This window comes from Dermacentor andersoni, chromosome 7, assembly GCF_023375885.2.
Source record: "Dermacentor andersoni chromosome 7, qqDerAnde1_hic_scaffold, whole genome shotgun sequence".
Classification (NCBI taxonomy): Eukaryota; Metazoa; Arthropoda; class Arachnida; order Ixodida; family Ixodidae; genus Dermacentor; species Dermacentor andersoni.
The window spans coordinates 112,949,841-112,974,779 of record NC_092820.1 but is presented as its reverse complement, the minus strand read 5'-3'; the positions used below and the strand labels follow the sequence as shown (position 1 = coordinate 112,974,779).

The window sequence follows — 24,939 nt, the reverse complement described above, 5'->3', positions numbered from 1 at the left end:
AAAGCAGAAGGGTGGGTCTGAAAATTAATCTGCAGAAAACTAAAGTATTGTTTAACAGTCTCGGAAGAGAACAGCAGTTTACGATAGGTAGCGAAGCACTGGAAGTGGTAAGGGAATACATCTACTTAGGGCAGGTAGTGACCACGGATCCGGATCATGAGACTGAAATAACCAGAAGAATAAGAATGGGTTGGGGTGCGTTTGGCAGGCATTCTCAAATCATGAACAGCAGGTTGCCACTATCCCTCAAAAGGAAAGTGTACAACAGCTGTGTGTTACCAGTACTCACATATGGGGCAGAAACCTGGAGGCTTACGAAAAGGGTTCTGCTGAAATTGAGGACGACGCAACGAGCTATAGAAAGAAGAATGATGGGTGTAACGTTAAGGGATAAGAAAAGAGCAGATTGGGTGAGGCAACAAACGCGGGTAAACGACATCTTAGTTGAAATCAAGAAAACGAAATGGGCATGGGCCGGACCTGTAATGAGGAGGGAAGATAACCGATGGTCACTAAGAGTTACGGACTGGATTCCAAGGGAAGGGAAGCGTAGCAGGGGGCGGCAGAAAGTTAGGTGGGTGGATGACATTAAGATGTTTGCAGGGACAACATGGCCACAATTAGTACATGACCGGGGTAGTTGGAGAAGTATGGGAGAGGCCTTTGCCCTGCAGTGGGCGTAACTAGGCTGATGATGATGATGATGATGATGGTGGCATAAATGTGAGGGACGGGATTGTTGGCAAAAGAACTGGCTAGTAGGAACTTTAAGGTGAGGCGGGTTTCCGTCTCAATTAAGCATTTGACAGCGACGTCCTTTATTGAAGAGCGTGAGGACTGTTGCGCTCATACTCGCACTGTGGCACGCTGCGTGACCCACGATGGAAGCCATCATTTTGGGCTCCTGTGTAGAGTTATCTCTGGTGTTTTGAGTTCTTAGTGCCACACATAGCGTGTTCCCATTTATGCCATACATAAGGTGTTCATTTTAGACCATATCAGTACAGTGTGCAGAGAAACGAGAGGAACAGAATGATGCTTCTTAAGACGATCGATTATTTCAGGTTGGTCGTTCTATTGACACGTGTACTTATTTATCTTTATCGGGCGACCACCTTTCACCGCCTAACAAATATTATCGCACAGCGCAGGACGCGCCTGTGTATCGGAAGTTTCTGGAATGTTATCGATGGTTCCATCCGCTGTCTGTCACCGAACCTTGTGTAATCTGATTGCATGTATGCGCGACGCGAATACTGTAGACCTTTGTGGAAGACATGCGGGTCCTAGCGAATACTCTGGAACATTCGATGACTCATGTATAAAAGCTGACGCGCTTGACCCGCTGAGCAGATTTTTGACGATCGCCGAATGTGTTCACCGCTATCGTTGTTCTTTGAGTACAGCGTGTATCTTGAGGGCACAAGCTTGCCCAATAAAACGCTAGTTTCCTTAATCACAGTTTTGCAGCCTTCTTCACCGTCACTACTACGTGACACTATATTTGAAGTCGTTTAGCACAGCGCCTGCTCTTTTGTCTATCCATTTTTACACGGAAAGTGAGCTAATTGCCAACAAGTCTGGCAATCAGCTCTGAGTTAAGAATATCAAGCCTGGCTTATAGCAACGACAAGATCGACAAAGTGGGGCGTATTGTTCATTTCTTTTCAAGTGCAGAAGCAAGCATTCTGCAACAGTGTTGTGTCTTCCGGCTTTGTGTCCTCATTCATTTTGGGCCAACGCGTGTATTAGCCGCCTTCGTGCTGTTGTCGACATCTGTAGTTGTTTCAATCATTTCAAGGCGCGAGTCACTATGAAGAAAAGCGTGTGCTACCTTAGCTACGCCATTCCCAGCCAGTGCCGCCGCGGCCCGCCTGCATGAGTTATCCTAAACCAGCCCTCCACGCCCCGATATTGAGAGCAGATCTCGCGAAAGCATCAGAGATCACGACTTCAGTTTGCTGCTGATGTGAGATGATGAAAGGGTAGCGAAAGTCTGTAACACCGCTCACTACCCGCGAGGGGAACAAATCTGTCACAAAGTGACTGCCCGTTTAGCCTGAAAAGGGCCACCGTGTCGCGCACTGACGGAGTTTTTCGTAGAACAGAAGTCTGCGGGAGACCCAGCCAAACTGCTCCCGCGGTAAAATGCCTGCCTGTACGCGCCTCCTTAGTCATCTTTTCATGCAACGTATTCCCATTTACTCATTCCAAGTTGCCAGCGCGCACACATGCATTCGCACGCGCTTCTCTGTGAGCCAGGATTCACTGCCAAAACATTGCGTAAAATACCCACGCGGCTGTCATTCTGCAGGCGCACTCCACGTGATGGACCGATCTGTGGGTGAGGTGCTGGCGGCGCTGCAGTCCCGAGGTATGCTCGCCGACAGCGTCGTGGTGTTCGCCAGTGACAACGGGGCCGCACCGCTTAGCAGCCAACCAGTTTCCAACGCCGGCAACAACTTTCCCTTGCGCGGCGCCAAGGGGGACGTGTGGGAAGGAGGCGTCCGGACGCCGGCGGTCTTCTGGTACGGACGTCGCCGCGGCCGCCTGCCGCGGCCGCCATCGCAGCACGTGATGCACATCGTCGACTGGGCGCCGACTTTCTACGCGGCCGCAGGTACTGTGCACAAACTCAGCGAGTGAATTGACTAGCGGGCGAGTCGTTCCATGTCACCTTGTCCCAACCTTGGCACGCGGCCATCTGCGATGGACTTAAATGCTTCTTTATTCATTTCAAGCTAACACGAAAACAATTCCTCATAAATATTATCGGCAGGAAGAAAATTATATGAACGGCGCGTCTGCACGAACTGCAATTTTTCGCAAGAAAGAAATCTATCCCATATGTGCTTAAAGCGCAAGGCTAAACGTAGATAGATGAGAAACTGCAAGAACAGCGATGACTTTGCCAACTGATTTTATTCGCAGAAAGTAAGGTTTATAGGACTGTGCAATGAAAACAACAAAGTGACAAATACAGAAGCACTTTTGTCACCTAAGCATACCGCCTAGAAATATTGTTACTACTACGTCTTATCGACAGAACGTGTGATGTTCAAATGAACTCTATTGGTGAAGGCACTTGATGACACACTTACGTCAATAGTTCCATGTCACGCAATCCCGGCAGCCTAAATTATCTATCTTGTAGTTCTCTCCCCGTTCTTGCCTACAATTACGCAGCCTTCACGCTTTGGCATGCAGCCACACTCTGTGCAGTGTGCTGCAAAATGCTCTCCTACGCCGCGCCGCCTGACATTAATATCACGTTCACGTAGACGGCCATTCACGCAAAGTCTGTTCTGCCCAACATAGCGTTCGCCGCCCGGAAGTGCGACCTTCTGCACGATGCCTTCTGCTCATCTGACGTGTGGCCTTCGATGTTTAGTCCGGCAGCAACGTGGTAGTACGCCTTCCTGTGTTTTGTTTTACATAAGCCCAGCAGCTTTTAGGGGACCGAGAACAAGACTAGGATGCTCACCTGCTGGCCTATCCTATTTTCAGGCATTTAGACACAACGCCCATATCAAGCGGAACTGCCTGCTTCTGCCACTGTGTGCTCTGCTGTTTTGCTTGGGTTCCTCTGATGCCACGTCGTACAGTTCTCTTTTCAGTGCTTTGAAGGCGCTCTCCGAAACAGATATGAGCATGTGCTAAGAGTATCCGTAAGTGACAAGGTTGTCGACATGCCCTCGGAAACCCGTTGGAAGAGACAAGAACTTTCAAATAAGCAGAGCAAATCTTGCACATAGCGCTTGAGTCATAAAACATATCAGATTGCATCATCAGAACTTCGAAGTACTATACTCAGTGCTTCGCGGGGAACAACAGATGGTGCCCTTATATGGAATCTGTTTACCAAATCGCTTATACCCGCATAGTAAACATAGGTCCACTATAAATCGTAGTGGTGGGGTCCGCTGCGTTAAGTGCGCGAGCATGACTGTTTCTCACCTCGTGTATAACTGATGTCCAAAAGAAATTTTAAAGGGTTCCACTGAATCGTAACGTCAGTGCTACCATTGACATTGGTAGCACTTCCTTGGTACACGAATAGTACTACGCAGCACGTATTATGGTGTGAACGATGCAGTGACACACGAGCTCGTCGATAGCTGAATGAACGCACTAAAGCTCCGGATAATGTTCTTCTTTCTTGTTCTTTTTGTTGTTGTGGTTGTTGTTGTTGTTGTATTCAGGGTAACTTGTTTACGAAAGTCATTGAAGATGTCATTGAAGATTGCATGTGCATATTCATACCTAGAAAACCGTTCAAAAAGCCGAAGTAGCTTTATTGGTTTTCTAGAGAACTTAAACTGACAATAAAACTGAAAGACAGCGCACACTGAAAAGCAGGGCAAACAGGCCTTAGGAGAAGTGAAAACTTGAATTTAGGTGCTGTCGGGGGCTCTCGCTGAAAATTTTATTTTGACCATGACCACTGTAACCACATTGGACGTGTTGAATCCACCATGACACGTAATTCAATAAACTTCTAGAGCTACGTGCGCTCTCACTCTTCTAAACAGAGCGCCGAAGATGTGTCTTTTGTTGAATAAAATGTCGATGTTGTCTTGAACAGTGCTGACGCGTCTGCAGAACATTTCTCTTCTGTATTTTGTGTAAACGATTCTCCTCAAATAAACTTCCGTCTCAATCTGTTATGGTGCGTAGGCTATCACTCAGTGAGGATTTTGTTCTGAAGTGTGCGAAGTGCCACAAACCTCCCCTTTCTTGTGGCGCTGATGGTATACTTCCCACACTGCTTAAGACGTACGGAAGCATACTTGTCCCATTTATCACTAGTATGCTCAACAGACCGCTCAAGTCGAGTACGTTTCCCAACGCTTCGAAGGTAGCAGGCGTAGTGTCCGTACACAAATCGGCTGCTATACGTGCATCCAACAACTGCCAATCTATGGGCGCTATAACGTAAAACTATTCCAATACGTTTTTATTCCGATCTCCTCCCGTCAAATTTGCGTAACCGCCGACGCAAGCATCGGGCGGTGACCCACAGCGTTGCCTCAACAGCCCGATCAAACGCTCTCTTAGTTTATAGGAGGTGACCTTTCTTTGCTTTCAAAATGAATAACACTGCCTACAATGAGCGGCTCGTCTTATCTAATTGGCTGACAGGAAGCGGTGAGCACCCTCAAGTGGAAAGGGATTCTTTGGGGCCGAGCCACTGCACTGAAAATCGATAACCGAATGAAGAGAAGTGAAACACGGACACAGAAAGGAGCAGACAGGACGAGCGCTACTTGTCCCGCGCTCGTCCTGTCTGCTCCTTTCTGTGTCCGTGTTTCACTTCGCGCTAGAAGCCAAAATAATGTTACCGTACCAACTCGCCCAACTGTCTCTCCTTTTGCGGATGAAGAAGGTGATGCCGGTGTCTGCGATTTGTCCGCTTCCCCTTACTTAGCTTGCAGTGGCTTATTGAAAATCGCAGCGGCGTGCAACGGAAGATTAAGAATGCCGCCAGAACGGATCCTCACCAAACAAGAGTTGGCAGAGCCACGTCGTATACGTGCCGAAACGGCTCGATAACGTTATACTGGCACGGAGAAATGTTTATTATACGCAAATAAATTCATGATCCGCGGCCACTCCCAGTAGTTAGTGCCAGAGTAATCAGTGGGCAGTCATCTATTCCTTCCGGAACGAGGCAGCCTGCGGCTATTCAGAAAAAAAAAATCAATTTTGTTCTGCATATTAGTGCATCTTTATTGCGTACACGTCACATTGACGCGGTGAATTTTCGTGGTTTTGTGGCGTCGCGTGACAGGCAGGTGAAGTGGGTGCAGCCCGAAATCTTTTGACCAATAGCCGAGGGCTAATAGCAAAAAGGCGTCAAATGAAAAATAATTTTTTTTGTTCGGTCCAATCACGTATAATCAGTGTGTGCATGTCATATCAGATGGGGAGCTATCCTGGTTTTGCGGTTTTTGTGACGTCGTGTGAAAGACAGGCGAAGTGGGGGTGGCCCAAAAAAATTTTTGACCAATCGTGGAAGGCTGATTGCAAAACTGCAATAAAAAAGTTTGGAATAGCTTTACGTCATAGGCACCCTATATCTACCTACCCCCTGCGCTGCGTCAAAAGTGTTTGAATCTATATTGCATTCCCGGCGTTTTGTTGGTGCTAAGGACATTTTAATAGATGGACAGCATGGCTTTGTAGCTGGCAGCTCCAGGATAACGAACTTGGTCACATTTATGACTCATGCTTCCAGTGTTGTACATAGAAGGGGGTTAATTAGACGCTCTCGACTTTGACTTAAGCAAAGCATTTCATGTTGCTTGCCATGAGCTCCTTATTACAAAGCTCACGCAGACTTCCATAACTTCTTCCATCACTGCCATGGCAACAAATTGCCTGCACAAAAGGTCGACACTTCGTTCGCATTAATAGGCAGATTTCTATTAGCTATGACCCGCCGTGGTTGCTCAGCGGCTATGGTGTTGGGCTGCTGAGCATGAGGTCGCGGGATTGAATCCCGGCCACGGCGGCCGCATTTCGATGGGGGCGAAATGCGAAAACACACGTGTACTTAGATTTAGGTGCACGTTAAAAAACCCCAGGTGGCCGAAATTTGCGGAGTCCTTTACTACGACGTGCCTCATAATCAGAAAGTGCTTTTGGCACGTAAAAACCCCAGAATTTAATTTTTAATTCTGTTAGCTATGAGGTCACTAGCGCAGTTCCTCAGGGATATATTTTACAGCGAGGCTGTTAAGGGCTGCTTCCCCACTATCGTGTCCGCGTGTAGACAAAAATCCGGAAGATAGTGCAATACCGGGCTGACCCGCGGCGGAGGGGCAGTTCGCCATCAATAGGCCCACATACACAGCTTCGCTGGTCATCCTTCTTCACAGAGTGGAAGGACACTGAGTTTAGGCCCTGTTCTCTTCCTGGTGCTCATAAATGACAGTTCATCAGCAATTCGGCGCTCTTCATTCTTTGTATATGCTGATGACCTGGAGCTATTTAAGACTGTCATCAGTGTTCACGACTGCATTGACCTCCAAAAAGACATCTTTCTTTCCACTTTCAGACTGGTGCAGACACAATGAGCTACTCTTAAATGCTTCCAAAACTACGCTAATAGGCTATATGTGGAAAAACACACCTTGTGCAATTTTCTTACACACTTCGGAATGCTCCATTGCCCAAGGTCGATGGAATGGAATACCTTGGTGCGTCCTTCGACACAAAACTAAGCGTCTCTTCACAGGCTAAATATGCGAAACGAATATCGAGCATGCAAAGCGAACCGTCCGATGTGGTCTCGAACTCTTTCCTAGCTGACGGCACAGCGGGGGCACCGCACCTTCAGACATCAGACAGACTACACCAAAATGGCGGCACCTGCTGGTGTGCGGGGCTTAGTGATAGCGATTTCAAATTGAAATTTACATTTCAAATATGTGCATGATTGTGTGTGTGTGCGTGCGCGCGTGCGTGCGTGCGCGCGCATTCATTTTATGCCATTTCTGAATGTTTCGTACATATGCCTTCCGGCAAATCGCCGAACATCAAAGAACTACAATGCAATTTTAGACTAAGTAAAAAGCTAAGTTTTCATAACTCAAGTGAAAAAAATTCCACCATTACCACTCACCGGAAGCGCCGCATGACTAAAAAGGCGCGGCTTTTGGGCATGAACTCCGAGATTAGCTGGCGCCTGCGGCTTCCCGCGGAGCTCTCACAAATTTCGGAGCGGTTACGCTAGGTCTCACGGCTTATGTTAACCACCAGACGCAAGTGTCATCTGCTTGAGTGCTATTTAAGGCCTCCAGTAAAAGAAAATTGACGATTGCCAGCCCTGCACCTTTGTCAAGGTTGCGTCAGTATAGTGTCATACGGACATAATTTACTACAATTTAGCCAACTTAAAGTTTAATTGCAATTGGGCTTAAAGTTTTATATCTTATATTTTATATATATATATATATATATATATATATATATATATATATATATATATACCTATTTTATACCTATTACTATCCTACTACCTACTATATATCTTATGTACCTATTCACTTTCGCACTTACTGTTGTTTCTGCAAGGTGGACACGTTTCGGACCTCGGCGACGTGGACGGAAAGAACCAGTGGGAAACGCTGACTGAGGACAAATGCATCGAACGCGGGGACGTAATCCTGGAGATTGAAGGCCGGAACGAGGCGGCGGCCATCATCTCCGGCAGGCAAGGGATAAATTATCTGATAGAAAACTTTCACACGGTGCTCAATTGACACTTGTCCAGAATGCGTTTTCGTGACTTCACTGATGACAAGGCGATAATAATACGTGGGGCTAAACCATCTGGATTCGATTGTGCACGGCTACACTTACGAGATGCCTCTTCACCTCTCGCCCTGCTGGTCGCCGCAATATCTGGCTGCTGCTTTCTCGTGAGGAGCACGTTCTAGACAAGTGTCTTGAACTCTGCACGAACCCACCCCACTGAAAGACACGAGAAATGCAGAAATTGAGTTATCAGGAAATCGCCGACCCGATATGACCTCATATTTTTCAAATCGGAGCAGAGGAGCATAGCTGCGGTATCTGATTGCGGCATTTCTAACTACGAAAAGCGGTTATCGTCTAGCAAATGAGTCCATTGGTTCGTTCGTGCCGTCGCATCGTTCATGTTTTCCACCGGGAACGGCGCAATTGGCGTGAAAGGAGTCCGCTCCTTCATAATGTGAGAATACATTTAACGCGAGCCATTTGCAACGTAACGCTTGTGATGAAATGTTTTAGTTTTTTTTTTAATGTTCACTTCCGCTGTTTGTACTGCGTTTAGTGGTCATTAGAAGCAGACTGACGCATATCCTTAAGCAAACTGCTTTAATGCGAAAATCATTATTTGGAAACTACCCACTTTGCGGTATGTATCTAAGCTATTTCATCTAGTAACTCAAGCTGTCTGCTAGCAGCTAGAGCTAAAGTGGTCTGGCAGCTGTCTGGCCTTTAAAACACCTGCCGGCGTTGCACAACTGGTAATGCGGACGCGGAGCGAAAGCCTTGATTGAGAGCGTGTCAGCCAGTGTTGCCGGCTTTCTCTTTTTGTCTAGCGTCCCTGAACGGAGACAAAGAAGCCGTTAAGAATTACATAAATTTGGCCTCAATGTCACCAACATTGTGGCTAGAAGGGCTGAGTAAATTTTGTAAACTGACCCTTAACGTTTAACACCCGAACCCTCTCGAGTGAGGCCAGCTTAGCAGGATTCTTTCAGGAACTATCAGACGTTGTTTGGGACATCATCGGCATTAGTGAGATTAGAAGAACTCGGAAAGTCTATATATTGCTCAATGACGGACTTGTTCTCTGCTATAGAGGTCTCCTAGATAAGAAGCAATACGAGGTAGGATTCCTAATCCATAAGGACATATCGGGCAGCATTGGCGAATTCTACAGCAATAATTAGAGGGTAGCTGTAGTCGCAGACAAATTTATTAAAATATACACTCCCTCATCCAGACACGGTGATGAGGAAGCAGATCACTTTTTTGAAGATGTTGAATTACCGATGACAGAACTGCAAACTCAGTATACTGTAGTAATGGGCGACTTCAATGCAAAAGTTGGGGGAAAGCAGGCTGGTGAACACGCAATTGGCTTCTGCGGCGTCGATTCTAGGAACACTAGAGGAGAGATGCTGGCATAATTCGCAGAAAGCAATAAGCTTCGAATAACGAACACCTTTTTCAGGAAGCGTAGCAATAGAAAGTGGACCTGGAAGACCCCTAATGTTGAAACAAGAAATCAAATTGATTTGATACTTTCTGCTGATCCCAGCATAGTTCAGGATGTAGAAGTTACAGGTAGGGTAATGTGCAGTGATCATCGTTTAGTGAGAGCTAGGATTCACCTCAATGTGAAGAGAGAAAGAGCAAAATTGGTCAAGAAGGAACAGGTAAACCTAGAGGCAGTAAGGGTAAAAGCAGACAGGTACTTGCAAACAAATATGTAGCCTTAAAGCAGAGAGATGATGGTGACATAGAGCTAATGAATGAAACCGTAACTAGGCTGCCTTCAGAAGCAGCAATTGATGTGGGAAGCAAGGCACCAAGGCAACTAGTTGGCAAGCTATACCAAGTAACAAAGGACCTAAAAAAGAAACGACAAAGGATGAAAGTGTCCAACTCAAGAGATAAGATAAAGTTCGCGGAACTATCAAAACTGATCAACAAGGCGAAAATAAGTGATATTCAAAACTATAATGTGAGAAAAACTGAAGAAGTCGTAAAAAATGGACGCAGCCTGAAATCAGTGAAAAGGAAACTTGGCATAGGACAAACCAAGATGTATGCACTGAAAGATAATCAGGATATCATCAGCAATCTCGAAGATATAGTAAAAGAAGTGGAAGAATTCTATACTGACCTGAACAAGACCCAGAGGAGTCGGGATACCTCCATTAGAAACAGTATTGAACAGAATACAGAAACTCCTCCTATAGCTAGCGATGAGGTCAGAAGGGCCTTCCAAGACATGAAACGAGGAAGAGCGGCAGGAGAAGATGTAATAACAGTCGATTTAATCAAAGATGGAGAAGACATAATGCTTGGAAAACTGGCGGCTCTTTATACGAGCAGTCTATCGACTGCAAGGGCCCCGGAAAACTGGAAGAATGCAAGGATTATTTTAATCCGCAAAAAGGAGAACGTTAAACAATTGAAAAATTATACAGCCAATAGCTTACTCCAAGTATTATATAAAATATTTACCAAAATAATCTCCTACAGAATAAGGGCAACCTTGGACTTTAGTGAACCAAGGAAGCAGTCTGACTTCAGGAAAGGTTACTCTACAATGTATCACATCCATGTCATTATTCAGGTTACGGAGAAAACCGCAGAGTACAATAAACCTCTCCGTATGGCTTTCATAGATTACGAAAAGGCATTCCATTCAGTAGAGACAACAGCAGTCATAGAAGCATTGCGTAATCAAGGAGTACAGAATGCTTACGTAAATACCTTGGGAAATATCTATGGAGGTTCTACAGCTACCTTAATTCTACACAAGAAAAGCAGGAAGATGCCTATAAAAAAAGGGGTCAGACAGGAAGACGCAATCTCTCCAATGCTATGCTATTCACTGTGTACTTGGAAGAAGTATTCAAGCTATTCAACTGGGAAGGCTTAGGAGTAAAGATCGATGGCGAATATCTCAGCAACCTTCAATTTGGCGATGACATTGTTCTATTCAGCAGCGATGCAGGTGAGTTACAACAAATGATTGAGGACCTAAACAGAGAGCACGTAAGAGTGGGGTTGAAGATTACTATCCAGAAGACACAGATAATGATGAATAGCAGGGCAAGGGAACAAGAGTTCAGAATAGCCAGTCAACCTCTAGAGTCTGTGAAGCTGGCTTCACAGCTGGCTGGGTCAACTAATCACAGGGAACCCTGATCATGAGGAAGAAATTCATAGAAGAATAAAAATGGGTTGGATCGCCTACGACATTGTCAGCTCCTCACTAGAAGCTTACCATTATCCCTGAAAAGGAAGGTGTACAATCACTGCATTTTACCAGTGCTGACATTGGGGCAAAGACTTGGAGACTGACAAGGAAGCTTGAGAACAAGTTAAGGATCGCACAAAGAGCGATGGAACGAAGATTGCTAGGCATAACGTTAAGAGACAGAAAGAGAGCGGCTTGTATCAGAGAACAAATGGGTATAGAGGATATTCTGCTTGACATGAAGAGAAAAAAAAATGGAGCTTGGTGGTCATGTAATGCGCCGGTTAGATAACCGTTGGACCATTAGGGTTACAGAATAGGTTCCAAGAGAAGGGAAACGCAGTGAGGACGGCAGAAGACTAGGTGGAACGATGAAATTAGGAAATTCGCGGGCGCTAGTTGGAATAGGTTTGCGCCTGACAGGGGTAATTGGAGATCGCAGGAAAGAGTCATTCGTCCTGCAGTCGACATAAAAGATTATGATGATGATGATGATGATGCTGATGATTCATTTGTAACGATCGCTAAGCGATGAGAAGTGACAAGGCTTTTAGTTTGAATTCGATGGACAGTGGCCTGCGGTCTCGTGAGGTTCCTGTGTGGTACAGGGTGTATTCTCCTGTCCTCTTTATATAGGTTAGTAGATTTGTTGTAAGAAGTCACTACCTCTCCTATCGGAGGGTCCGGTTCGAGGGAGAGCCCGACCCTGTTTGTTAACCCTCGGGCCCCATTATGCGCTGGCTCGTTGCCGGGACTTTCCTAGTGAGCGGGGAACCAGACCAAATCTATTTTGGTTCGGTCATCATGATTGCAGTCTCCCAGCATCTTGGCTGTATTTAGTCCCACACTGCCACTCGCAAAGTTGAAAATAGCGCTCTTATAGTCGCTAAGGACAGTGTGGGTAGTTGGGTTCCGAGCCCCGATGCCCCTCTTGGTTTCCCTTTGTGCCATGTTTTTAGTGTCTATTGTATCGCAACACAACCCCCGGCGGCAGACGCGCCGTCCCGGTGCCGTTAGATATATGTGGCAAGCGGAGAGCTGCAGAGCTTTAGCCTCGCGACGTGGAGCCTATCACTGGTGGTCGGAACCGAGGACGTTGCGAGGCTGGCTGGAACGATTCCGTGTCTTATGCATATGAGGGACTTTGCGAACCACGCGATATGGCCTTTGTAACAAGACAGGAGTTTCTCGCAAGTGCCTACTCGACGGGAAGGCGACCGAAGCGGCACTGGGCGCCCGGTGAAAACTGCACTTCACGGTGACAGAGGTCGCAGCGACGATTCTGGCTCTCTTATAACACTGATAGGCGAGCGTGCGCACACTTTCAGCGTGGTCATCGCGAGTGAATGCATCACGCGCATATTCGCATGTCGAGGTCATAATCGACAGTATACACTCTAAAACAAAATTACACCCTTTGGGTCGTATCTTGCCGCACAACGATAATCGTCATCTGTCCTGTCCGCATTTCCTGTCTTTAACGACGCGAGCCCGGTACTTCCCAGTAGCGGATGCCATGCGCGTTATCAGCATGACATAGCATTTCCCACAGGAAAGTAGCGGACGCGGCGTTTTCAAGAATAAAACGCTAGCAACGCAGATGACGATTATTGTTGTGTGGCAAATATACACCCCAAAAGGGTGTACCTTTGTCTACACTCTTAAGCAAAATTACACCCTTTTGCCACACAACAATAATCGTCATCTGTCTTGTCCGCATTTCCTTTCTTTAACGCGGCGAGCCCGGCACTCCCGAGTTACAAACGGCATGCGCGTTATCAGCATCACATAGCATTCCCGACAGGAAAGTAGCACGCGCGGCGTTTTCAAGAAAGGAAACACAAACAAGGCAGATAACGATTATTGTTGTATGGCAGAGATACACTCCAAAATGTGTAGCTTTGACTAAGATTGTAAGAGTGTAGTATAGCAAAGTGTCTACCAGTAATGTAGGTTCACGGCCGCACAAGAGGCAGAACGGGGAATCGCCGGCATTGTCAGTGCGAGAATTACAGGCGAAGGTAATGTAAGGTAGAGCGAGGTCCCAGTCGCGGTGATCGTCTGAACCGTATTTCACCAGCATGTCGACAGATATGCGATTCAGTTTCTCGGTCAGGCCATTGGTTTGTGGATAGCGGGAGGTGATAAGCTGATGCTGGACAGAGCAGACGCGCATGATGTCATTAATGACCTTAGGTAAGAAGGTACGGCCTCGGCCTGTGAGCACTTGGCGTGGAGCTCGATGCATCAAGATGACGTCGTTTTTGCAGGAACTCTGCCACATCAGTAGCGCAGCTAGTTTGGAGAGCGCGTCGGATGGCGTATCTGGTCGCGTAGTCAGCAGCGACAGCAACCCACTCGTTCCCCTATGTAGATGCCGGAAAAGGGTCCGTGAGGTCCAAGCCGACACGAACGATTGGCTCCATACCCATGCGCCATGTCTCTTAAGAGTCCGTTGTATAGCAATAATATCACCAATGATTCTGTCTCGTCGCTACAAAAAGGTGCCGATTGTCAAATATAAAAAAAAAAATGTGTCTCGCCCTCCGGCAAGCCAAAGATGCCGCCCCAGTCGAAGGACTTCGAGCCGCCTCCTGAGGCCGCCACAACCAAACCTGCCGGACCATTCTTTTTAATGAAGTTTATTTTCTTCTTGTTGTTTCTCCAGTAACCACAAATTTGCGAAATCTAGCAACCAGATCGCTGAAATGTAAGCACTGCGCCCAACGCTACTAGTAGTACGAACCACGGTTACGTTAGCGTAGAGAAAACGAGTAAACATACGCACGCGCGACGCGCTGTTGAAGTAGACACAAGGCCTGCTGTCTAATAGAGAGGATGAGGAAATAAAAAAAAAAAGAAAGCTTGACATAACATTAGCTTCGAACAACCTAACGGGACGAGGAGGGAGAAAACTAAAATTACCCGATAAATGTCGCATTAAGCCAAGACACCCGACTTCGAACCGAAACAACGATCGCGCGTTTTTTTTTTTTTTTTTTTTAACCGGACATTCTAAGCACTGCACTAGCAAGCGGATAGTACCCGAACTAACTTGATTTCGCAAAATCTGGCGTTATTTTTTTTTCTCCGGGCTCATCTTGCGCGCGGTTGCACAGCGCCCTGCCGTAGATTGCACTGCCCTAGCTTAGTACAGTGATATGCGGACGGTGTGACGTTCCGCACATGCACTGTAGGCACGCTTTTACTCTGCTGCACTGCCCTTCGCATAGCGCTGCACGTGATTTTTCTGCCAGATTTGCGGGTTTCTCAAGACAAATGGGGGGGGGGGGGATTTTGGCAGAATCCGTCTCGCGATGAATGTAGGCGCTAATGCGATTAGCATTCAAACAATCTGGCGGCACACCGTACTGCCGACGGCATGACGATGTACGCGTGACAACGGCTGTCCGTCGACGATGCAATGGCGGTGACAATGGCGGCATAATCCCGTTTGAATGACGGTAGTGTAATTACCGATATAAAAAAAAGCGCTAGCCACGCAACTAACCGTTTAATGGGCAAACCTGTGCTCAGCAAAGCGAGGCTCAACACAGTGATAGCACACTCGTCTATCGTTGAAAATGCGATTTGCGGATCAGACGCATCGCCTATGTATAGATTGCTCAATGCACCTTTCAGCATGACCGTTGGCGCTGGCTTAAGTGCTAGAATGTAGACCACAATTGGCGTCGCGCCCACTATCTGATTACACAAGGTTCGGCGGCAACATAGGCAACAGATAGAACCAGCGATAGCATTCGACAAGCTTTCCGATACAGAAATGCGCGTCTTGCATTGAGCGATAACCCTTCACATTTATTATGCTGTGAGTGACGGTCACCGGAAAAGATAACTGAGTACGTGTGGCAATAGAATAGCGAAACTCCTCCCACTGCTTGCATTCGCGACCAATAGGTAGTGAGTCCTATGTACGAGGAAAGACATAGGGATGCGTCTCGTCATGCGATTCGATGTAGCATTGTCTCGTACTTTCGTGTTGCGAAATATTGCGCAATTATACTGCACGCAAGTCATCGCAGACGCTAGCTTGCTTACCACCACATGAGCAAAGGCATAGATTTCTGCGACCAACACTCACAACCTCACAACGCTTATCCTGGGTGCACAATTTGGCGTTGCCTTACGTCCACAAGCCATGATTGTAACGCCCTAAGAGTAACATACGACGTAGTTATTCCGAAAAAACCGTCGTAGATCCAAAAGAACTGTGCCGTAAAACGCGCGGAGGAGTGACACTGCTGTAATCGCACAATTTATGTAGCTTCAATGGTACTGCCTGGAAAGTGCCTAAAAGAATTTGAAGGGCTAAGACCACCCTCAAGTTCTGTGTCGTCGGCAAAGTTATCAGAGGGCACAGGCGGAGAGCTTGCATTTTACCGTTGGGGGGGGGGGGGGGGGGCGACCGGCTTTCCGAACTCCATATATGTATATATTTCTTGCACTTGAAAAAACTTCGCGTGACCTCGAAGAATTTAGAGCTGAAGTGACGGCGTTATATGAGTATATACCAGACCTCATAGTAAGAGAAAGTTCAATTTCACAGCCTGAGTCACCTCGGTGGTGTAATCCTACTTCGTGTAATTGTCGTATACTTGGCTATCACTAGTACTACTTCGCCTTTCCGGCGGAACTGCAGCCTCTCTTTCTCTCTCGCTCTCTCTCTCTCTCTCTCTCTCTCTCTCTCTTGTGAGTCGGAGTATAAGCGCGGCTGCGCATGACTGCTGTTGATTCTGATTTCGAGTGAATCCGGCTTGAGCTCACTTCGGTTACTGAGTGAATTATACGGTGTCCCCCCAATTATCATACACGAAGACCTAAAAGAAGGGCAGTTGCGTTACTCGAAGAAAACCTAGTGCTTATTGTTTCCAGTACAGTGGAGTAGCCGCCAGTAATTCATTCGTTATTGATATTTAATTTAGTAATTGCAATTATTATCAGACACGAGAAGTACTGTCCTAATTTTCAAAGTGTCAATGAGGCATTTGTAGGCACCCCAAAATGACATCTAAATGTGGTGTTTTCAGCGACCTACTAATTGCGCGCAATCTTTTCCGACTTGCAAAGAAACCTCACGAAGTATGAAAATTGCCACATGAGTGCGCTCCCTTCCGCTTGATAAAGCAGCACCCTCAAATAAGCTGATTGAAAGCAATTGCATTGCCAGTCGCAAACCTGAAGAGAGAGCGCATCACCTTGATAATGGTATGGAAGGAGCACAAACAGCAGGTCTCGCGGCTTCCCAGCTATTCCTTCCTCTCATTTCTACGTCACACTTATTATCACTCTCTCAAGGCCGACTGATCACATTGATAACAAAAGCCCCTTGATAACGCGGCCGAAGCGCCACTCTGACCACGCACGAAATGCGAAAAGTAATTTAATAGGCTGTGTTTCAAAATCCCGGCATTGCTCGCACCGCATCGAAAGAGGGCGCGGGAAGCTATATTTCGCGCCAGAAACTTGCTTCGGACCAAAGCCAAATTAAAGTGACCGTTTTATTTTGCATCAAAGTGTATGCGTCCTGCAAAACAGGTTCGTGTCAAAAAATAAAAGCGAAATGAGCAGACCGGGAAACGACCAACGTACAGAGAAAAGGCAAATCCAATTCGTTCAGGAAAGCAAATATACGACTTCTAAATGAGCCGAATTGGCAATCAGGATGTTTGCACACAAAAAAAAAGACATCAGATTTCAGTGTCCCTTTATTATCTATGAATTCGTAAGCTCCGTCTAACACCAGCCTAGAGGACGTGTTCGAATAGGTCTTCTTTTGCAGCTACGCAGTACTGTGTCCATTTTATCACATCTTCAGTGGCTTTCTTGTTGACCAACGCCGGAATTCTACTGCAGACGCTCGTTATCGTTGCCTTGAATTAAGCTGACGTCTGTCTCGATCATGTAAGCACGATCTTTCCCATAACCCCAAAGAAACAAATCGAACGGAGAGAGGTCAAGTAACCTAGCCGGCCAATTTACAGGCTCGTTCCTTTCAATCTATTGCGCTTGAAAAGTCGCCTCCAGCCAGTTTCGTGCTCGGCTGCTGCTGTGTGCTGGCCGTCCATCTTGCTCATATCACAGAAGTGGAAGACCTGACAGCAGGACTTCGCTGAGAAACTCATCCACCACTCCTTCAATGATTTAATCCACGTAACGCTGTCCCGCCAGTGTGTCAGTCCCCCCTCCCGGAAAACTACGAAGGGAGCTCGGGCCCCGGAGCGCCCCCCCCCTCCCCCCTCCCCCCTCTTCCCGCAGTCGCCGCCTATGTCAGAGGGTTTTGCGGTCGAGTCGCCGGTGCAGCGTCACCTCCGGGAGCTGCATCGCTAAGTTTCCCGGACCTAGAAATAGGGGCTGCATCGGGGACGATGGTCGACGAGCTCGTGGCAAACAAGACAGATGGTGTCGGAATGACGACAAGGGGCTGTTCCAAGGAGCACGAGCGTCATTGTTTGACTGTTGCGGTGCCAACAGAGGCTGGTAACGACGCTCGCTCTGTTCGAGGTGATAATAACTGGTGAATGGCGGCCGCAGAGGTGAGGGGACAGTACGGTTGTTACAATGGTGACCATCGCGACCGATATGCCGGCAGGCAAAACAGATTCGCCGACCGTCTGCGGTTCGCCACTCGGCTGGATTTTCGGTAGCGTGCAGGACACCGCGGACCAGTCGGTGGACCTAGAGGATGAGACAGCTGTGAAGCGGCAACGGTACATACAGAATGAACTCGAAGATTAGCTAGTTCTTCGGCGGACCTGTATTTTGCCTGCACAAATGTTGCTGTAGGCAGATTGTTCAGCTCAGTGGGGCGGGAAAAAAGCGCTGCAGGAGCCATGGCTTCAAAGTCTCGCCGCACGTATATCCACGTCAGGTCATCTGATGATGATGGTCGCTGTACTCCTAACATGTGTTCACAAGAGGATTTCGCAGCTGTGTTCGGCAGACGTGCGAACGGCGTTGCAGTGCGATGACTCTTGGACGGCTCAAAGCGTTGACACTTTTTTATGATGTCCTGTACTGTTTCACAATTTTTGCACATGAGCAGGTTGAAAACATCGTCAGCGATCCCTTTCAGCAGATGCCTAACCTTGACTGACTCAGCCATATGCCTGTCGGCCTTACGGCATAGAGCCAGCACGTCGTGGATGCAAGAGACGTACGATTCTGTGGACGTCTGGGCGTAGGTCGCTAGTTCTTTCTTAACGGTGCTCTTCCGCCCTGTAGGACGGCCGCACAAGTCCCTCAGCTTCTCTTTGGACGTGTCCCAGTCTTTAAGCTCTTCCTCGTGGTTGTCATACCACACCTTGGCCGTGAATTGTAGATAGAGGACCAAGTTAGTCAACATGATCGTCGAATCCCATTTGTTGTGGGCGCTTACACGCTAATACGTGGCGATCCAGTCTTCTACGTCGAGGTGGTCGGTGCCGCAGAACGTTCCTGGATCCCGCGGCTGAGCCACCACAACCATCGGGGTTGTAGGCTGTTATGATTGGGGGTTCAATCCCATCGCTCGTGATCCGTTGTCAAGATTGGACTTGGGCATGAATTAGAAGGTAGCTGGCCCATGCCGTCGTCCAACTTATCCACGCTGAGGACGTTGATGAAGGGAAGGACTGCTTCTCATCGAGAACGAGGAATATGGGTTTATTTACAGTATTTATATCAGTCTAACATGACTGTTTGAGAAAGTACATCAGTCTGACATGACTGCTTGAGAGAGAGAGTGACCTGAGCAGCCGCACAACAGCGGTTTTTAAACACTCGGTCTTCTCCCGATACAAGGTGACGCGAACGTTCGTTCAGTCATTTTAAACAGGGCGCCTCTCTCCGGGACTGGTTACACACACACACGCACACACGGATACACACCGGTGCGAAGGTGCGGAGCCGACGTCCGAGGGGCTTCGTAGAACTCGGAGCCGTTCCGGGTAGCGCGTTTGTCTTGCGTCTTGGTCGGTGCGTGGGAAGGAGCCTGCGTCGGCGTCCCCGCGTCAACTCCCCCACCCGTAGCAGATCAGGTCGGCGTTCCTTCGAACTCCTTCAGTCACAATGGCGATGAGGCTAGAGCGCAACGGTGACGATTTCAGCACAAAGCCTGCTTAGTCGAACGCATCCTAGCTGAAGCGACGGAGAGTGGAGGATGCGCGTATTGTTCATGACACAAAGTCGACTTAGTCACGCCGTGGCTAGAGGTTGGCGGTGACGCTCCAGGAATGTTGCCTCCACAGTCGCAACTGGGTGGCAAAACTTGCACTGCAGCTGGCCGTTCTTAACAAGGCATTGATGAGGGCCGCGCCATATCGGGTCCTTTTTCGTCCGTCACGTTGTGCAGTTCGACATGACCACTGCAAAGCTCCGTTGTTTCTCGTGGGTACCCCGCACCTCCACCAATTTGTTACGTTGAAGAAGTCACATATAAAGATGTATTTACGATATTTGCAAGAGAGACAACGATGCATAAAAAAGATGGCTGTCGAGGCCGATTTCACCTCTACACGTCAAATCGTCTTCTTCTGACTGGCGCCATTCTTGGTTGTGACGTAACAATATATATATATATATATATATATATATATATATATATATATCGTGAGCAGCCAACAAAGACACCAAGGCAAACATGGGGAAAATTACTTGTACTCACTAATTCAATTAAAGAATGGCGATGAAAGAGGAAGAAAAAAGAACTTGCCGCAGGTGGGGAACGATCCCACGTCTTCGCATTACGCGTGCGATGCTCTAACCAATTAAGCTACCGCTGTGCGGTTTCTCCCCATCCACTTTCTTGGGTATTTATGTGTTACCACTAGAACTAACCTTGGGGGTGTTAACGTAGTGTTAGGTTGTGTTAAGCTTGGAGTGCTCACTTTAGGAGTGTTATATATATATATATATATATATATATATATATATATATATATATATATATATATAGTGTAACCGTTGAAGTATTTAAATACGAGTTGAGTCAAGTCAAGAAGAGCTCGTAAAATAGACGTTTCTGATGCTGATATTGAAACACGTCGTCATTGCCACTCACCAGAAATGACGCAGAACATGTAACTTTGGGAACCAGCGTGGCTCCTCGGAACGACGTCCCAGATAAGGCGGCATCAGTGGCCCACTGAAGATCTCGGAGGCGGTGTAGAGGGATTTTAGTCACATCCGCTAAATTAACTACTACCAGGTGCACTCGTCTGCCAAGGTGCAATTACTGTTGTTAATAAAAAAATTTAAGCACTATCATTCCATAAACTTGGTGAGAGTGCTTTCAATAGTACTGTAAAAATTAGTGTGAAAGAACAATAATAAAAACGGAAGCTGTTCCTTTTTACTGCAGAATTTTTTTAGAGAAAGAAACAGATGTTATTTTAACAATATGCGTTGATAGGCTTGTTGGTTCATCATGAAAGGAATAAAGAAAAGCGCAAACCACGAACGGAACGCAGATTCAAAGAGCTATTACTATCAGTGTTCCTGTGAGCCATTACTATCTAGCATGCGAATTATCGGCAAGAGCGGGTATATTCTTGCGAGAGAAATATTGGAAGCGTGCCATATTAGAAAGAATGAGAAGACCTGTATAAGTGACACGTCTGTCTTGCTGCTTTGAATTAGTTCGTCTTTTTACTGTCCTCAATTAACTTTTGCGTGTACCTTCACCAACCACGCAAGTATACGCAGGTAGACGTCGTATACGCGAGCCAACTGGTCTTAGTTCCTCAATAAAGTACAGCTGCAATCAGGGCGAGTGAAGCCTCTCAGAGCATGACCATATGGTCTTGTAGGGTGATACTTGGATGCGGCGCATTGTGGCGGGTGTCTTGGTGCCAGGTGCCTTGTCAGTGGTCAGATCTGAGATGTTCTACGTGGCGTGCTCACCTGTACGGTGCAGGATCTGTGACAATAACACGCCAGCATTTTAGTCGTTCGTGCTATATACATGAAAGCTGCAGTCGTGTGGGCAGTAAAGGTTACTCCCTTAATGCAATAAAGTACACAATTATTTTTTGTAGAACTACAAAAAAGTACAATAAGGAGATGATTTTGGTTAAATTATTCGATGTACTGAGTACTTTCACTTGACCGTCGGCGAAGGAATTTTTCTTGATATTCCTCGTGTTCTTCGCCTCCCGTAGAATGCGTCGCTGTTTTCTTGGCGCTGTGTTGACAACGTCGCCATTCTTGAGTCTGCTGTCTGCGTCATTTCAGTTATTTGGCGGCCGCGGAAGAAAGACTTCGTGGCAATTTTCCTTTAACGGGCTCGAGGCCTATCCCAAATTCTTTTTTTCTCCGGTTCGTGGTTGCGCAAACAGCGCAGAACGTGTGCGGGAGGTCGGTGTACAACCTATGTACAAAACTGCCTGTACTCCCAGGTACAAACTGGTAAACCGCTCCGAGGGATACTGCGACGCGCTTCTCGACAGTCGAATTCCCCTGCCGGAAGGAGAACCTCCCGAAGAGCTCGACCTGGACGCCCTCATGGTATCGTCCGAGGCCTGGAAAGCTCTGCAGGAGGCCTCCGCCGACTCGGGGTCCCGCCTCCACTCCGCCAAGAGGGCCGACTGGCGCCGTGAGGCAACGGTCACGTGCAGCGCAGACGGGGCAGACGACCTCGCGGCGGACGACTTTGACCCCTGTGCCACCGTCTTCGTGTTCGACATCTTCAGCGACCCGTGCGAGATTAACAATCTGGCATCATCCTTACCCGAGGTGAGAGAGTCAGGCGCAGTGAGCGAGTGAGTGAGTGGGTGGGTGGGTGGGTGAGTGAGTGAGTGAGTGAGTGAGTGAGTGAGTGAGTGAGTGAGTGAGTGAGTGAGTGAGTGAGTGAGTGAGTGGGTGGGTGAGTGAGTGAGTGAGTGAGCGAGTGACTGGCTGAGTGAGTGAACGAGTGGGTGAGTGAGTGGGTGGGTGGGGGAGCGAGTGGGTGAGTGAGTCGGTGGGTGGGTAGGTGAGTGAGTAGGTGAGTGAGTGAGTGAGTGAGTGAGTGAGTGAGTGAGTGAGTGAGTGAGTGAGTGAGTGAGTGAGTGAGTGAGTGAGTGAGTGAGTAAGTGAGTGAGTGAGTGAGTGAGTGAGGAAGCGTGTGAGTTGGTTGGTCGGTTCGGTCTAGCCCGGTACGGTTAAGTTGGCCGGTCGGTTGTCACTCCAGTTAATGAGCATACGAGTAAGCGACCTAGCGAGCGACCAGACGACCGATCTGGTGAGTAGGGCGGTATGTTACGGCACAATCAGGAATACAACCTGCGCGATGTGTTGCTTAGAGTTCTCAAACTTTAAGAAAGAAAGAAAAATTGCCACTGCACAGCCCCGTTCCTGCAACTTCGTACGTTGAATGTGCCATCAGAACACCCAGCTTCGCGAACAACGCGCGCCGATCAACGTCGGGTTCATTGCAGCAGCTGCGATTTCCTGTCGTCATGCCGGGCATCAGGGCACCATACGTCGGCACGTGACACAACTACCCGTCCAACACAGCGCGATCTGTTGAAATGTTTGAACAATGGCGTGTGTCAGTTAACCTCGCATCAAGGCAGAATAAAAACAAATTCTGCAATTCTACCTCACCACGAGGCTAGCAGTTGAGGTGAGGTACGGTGCCAAGTACCATCTACGGTGCTTTACTCGGCGTAGTGCTCCTGTTTTAATAGCGCGCATTCCGCAAAAGAAACGAAGCCAACACATGAAGCTATGGAACGAGGAAGCCAAGGAAAGGATGGGGAAATTCAAATGTTTCTTTCTTTAATTGGAATGTACAAATAGGAAAATGGAATGTATAAATTGGAAAGTACGAGCGACATCCATGTCAGCTATATGCTGCTGTCATCAAGGCGTACATTGAACGCTTAAACACGTGTTGACGTGTGGCTACAATATTCTGATATCTGGCTCCACCATGAAGCGTGCGACCTCGGACGAGTAATTTTTACCAAGCGGCACTTTTTCTGCATCGTCAACCTGCACACTTTTTTGAGGCGGTCTGTGTACTGACTGTAGCGCGTGTAAAGTACTTTTCGCGTTCATTTTTTGTTTTGTTTTTTGTTGGTGTTTATCCTGGTCATTGTTCTCGTTCTCGTGCTCTCGTAATTGTTAAATTTATGCAACGACACATACCAATTACAAGGGCAAGGTCAAGGACCCGATGGTGGGGGCAAAATACAAGAAAGCAATGAGTATAGTTTACAAAGGGCCGCAAAAGAAGCCCACTTTGTAAGAAAGCTGGAAATAATAAAGCACACAGCACGGGCACATGGGCAAGCTTTCGTACGAGGAAATTTGCATGCAATACACCGTTAACTTTCTTTCTTTACAGGTGCGCGACGATTTACTAGGTAGACTGACAACGTACCGTGCGACCATATTATCTCCTCGCCCGGCGAATAACGAAGCGGACGAGCGTGGTTACCCGCAATACCATAACTGCACCTGGTCGCCCTGGTTAGACGTGGAACCATCACCGCGCGCAGAATGCCCCTGCTGAAAAGACTGTCATCGCACAACAAACTTCAGACACGATAAGGTCACCATGTGACACTACGCGCTAAGCTCTCATTAGTGTCATAGCTAGCTCTGCCTCATGATGTCCAGTGTTTATAATAGTAAGGAAAACCTCCCACGCACAACACGAGCATTTTACCCCCCAGGTATACTTGAAGTCGCCGTCACTAGGTAACGTTGTCGAACATGATCTCCAAATTGTTGTTTACACCAAGCACGTCTGGCACACTGACCAAATTGCTGTGTTTGTGAGAAGGATTAGACCATAGATCAGTTTTTCGATGATTGTCAACAATTTATCAACTGGCACAAAAAAAAAACTTATAAACACCGTTCCGCCTTCTTGAACGCATATACCTGTTCTGTAATACTATTAGATGCCTCGACTCTCACAAACAGCGATGGGAAAATTCTCACTGGCATGCCTGACTCGCTGTTGGTTGTTGTGCGATTGAATTGCAAGATGCAGACGAGAACATGGTTTCTTTTCTCGCCGGATTTAGTTTCGGTTTGTATTGTTTGCATTTCTTCAGATTTCTTTTTAATTTTTAATAAAATACGCTCGCCAAGTTCAACCACACCACCTATTATCAACTTTTTTTGTTTTTTTCTGCACGTTGCGTTATTCGTTCTCCGATTTCCGGCGATGCTCGGCCAATCCCTCAGAGTGGGGCCATTGACGCCGCAGTGCCCCACGCCCTACCGCGTGCTTCACACATTCGTGGGGGGCTCACTCGACGACAGGAGGTCGACTTGTAGAGGTTGCGTGCCGGGCTTGCAATTGCGCGGACTGTGACCGCCCTCTGGTCTCGTATGTACCGCAGTCTGTGTGGTTCTTCGGGCCCGTTCGGCAGCACCACTACCGAAATCGCGAACCTAACACGAGTGCTCTGGACTTTCCCCGAATTTTTTTTGTTCGGACCCGTCTACGCCAC

At 47.5% G+C, this 24,939-nt stretch overlaps 1 protein-coding gene across 1 annotated transcript in view; it reads left to right on the top strand.

The window, feature by feature from the left end:
* LOC126534697 (arylsulfatase B-like) overlaps positions 1-24,594 on the top strand; it is an 89,272-nt gene extending 64,678 nt beyond the window's left edge. The window contains exons 12-15 of the mRNA XM_072289500.1: positions 2,216-2,620; positions 8,080-8,218; positions 21,886-22,222; positions 23,820-24,594. Of these exons, the coding sequence (XP_072145601.1) occupies positions 2,216-2,620; positions 8,080-8,218; positions 21,886-22,222; positions 23,820-23,987 (1,049 nt within the window). The 3' untranslated portion in view covers positions 23,988-24,594. The remainder of the gene's footprint in view (positions 1-2,215; positions 2,621-8,079; positions 8,219-21,885; positions 22,223-23,819) is intronic.
* The last annotated feature ends 345 nt before the right edge of the window (positions 24,595-24,939 follow it).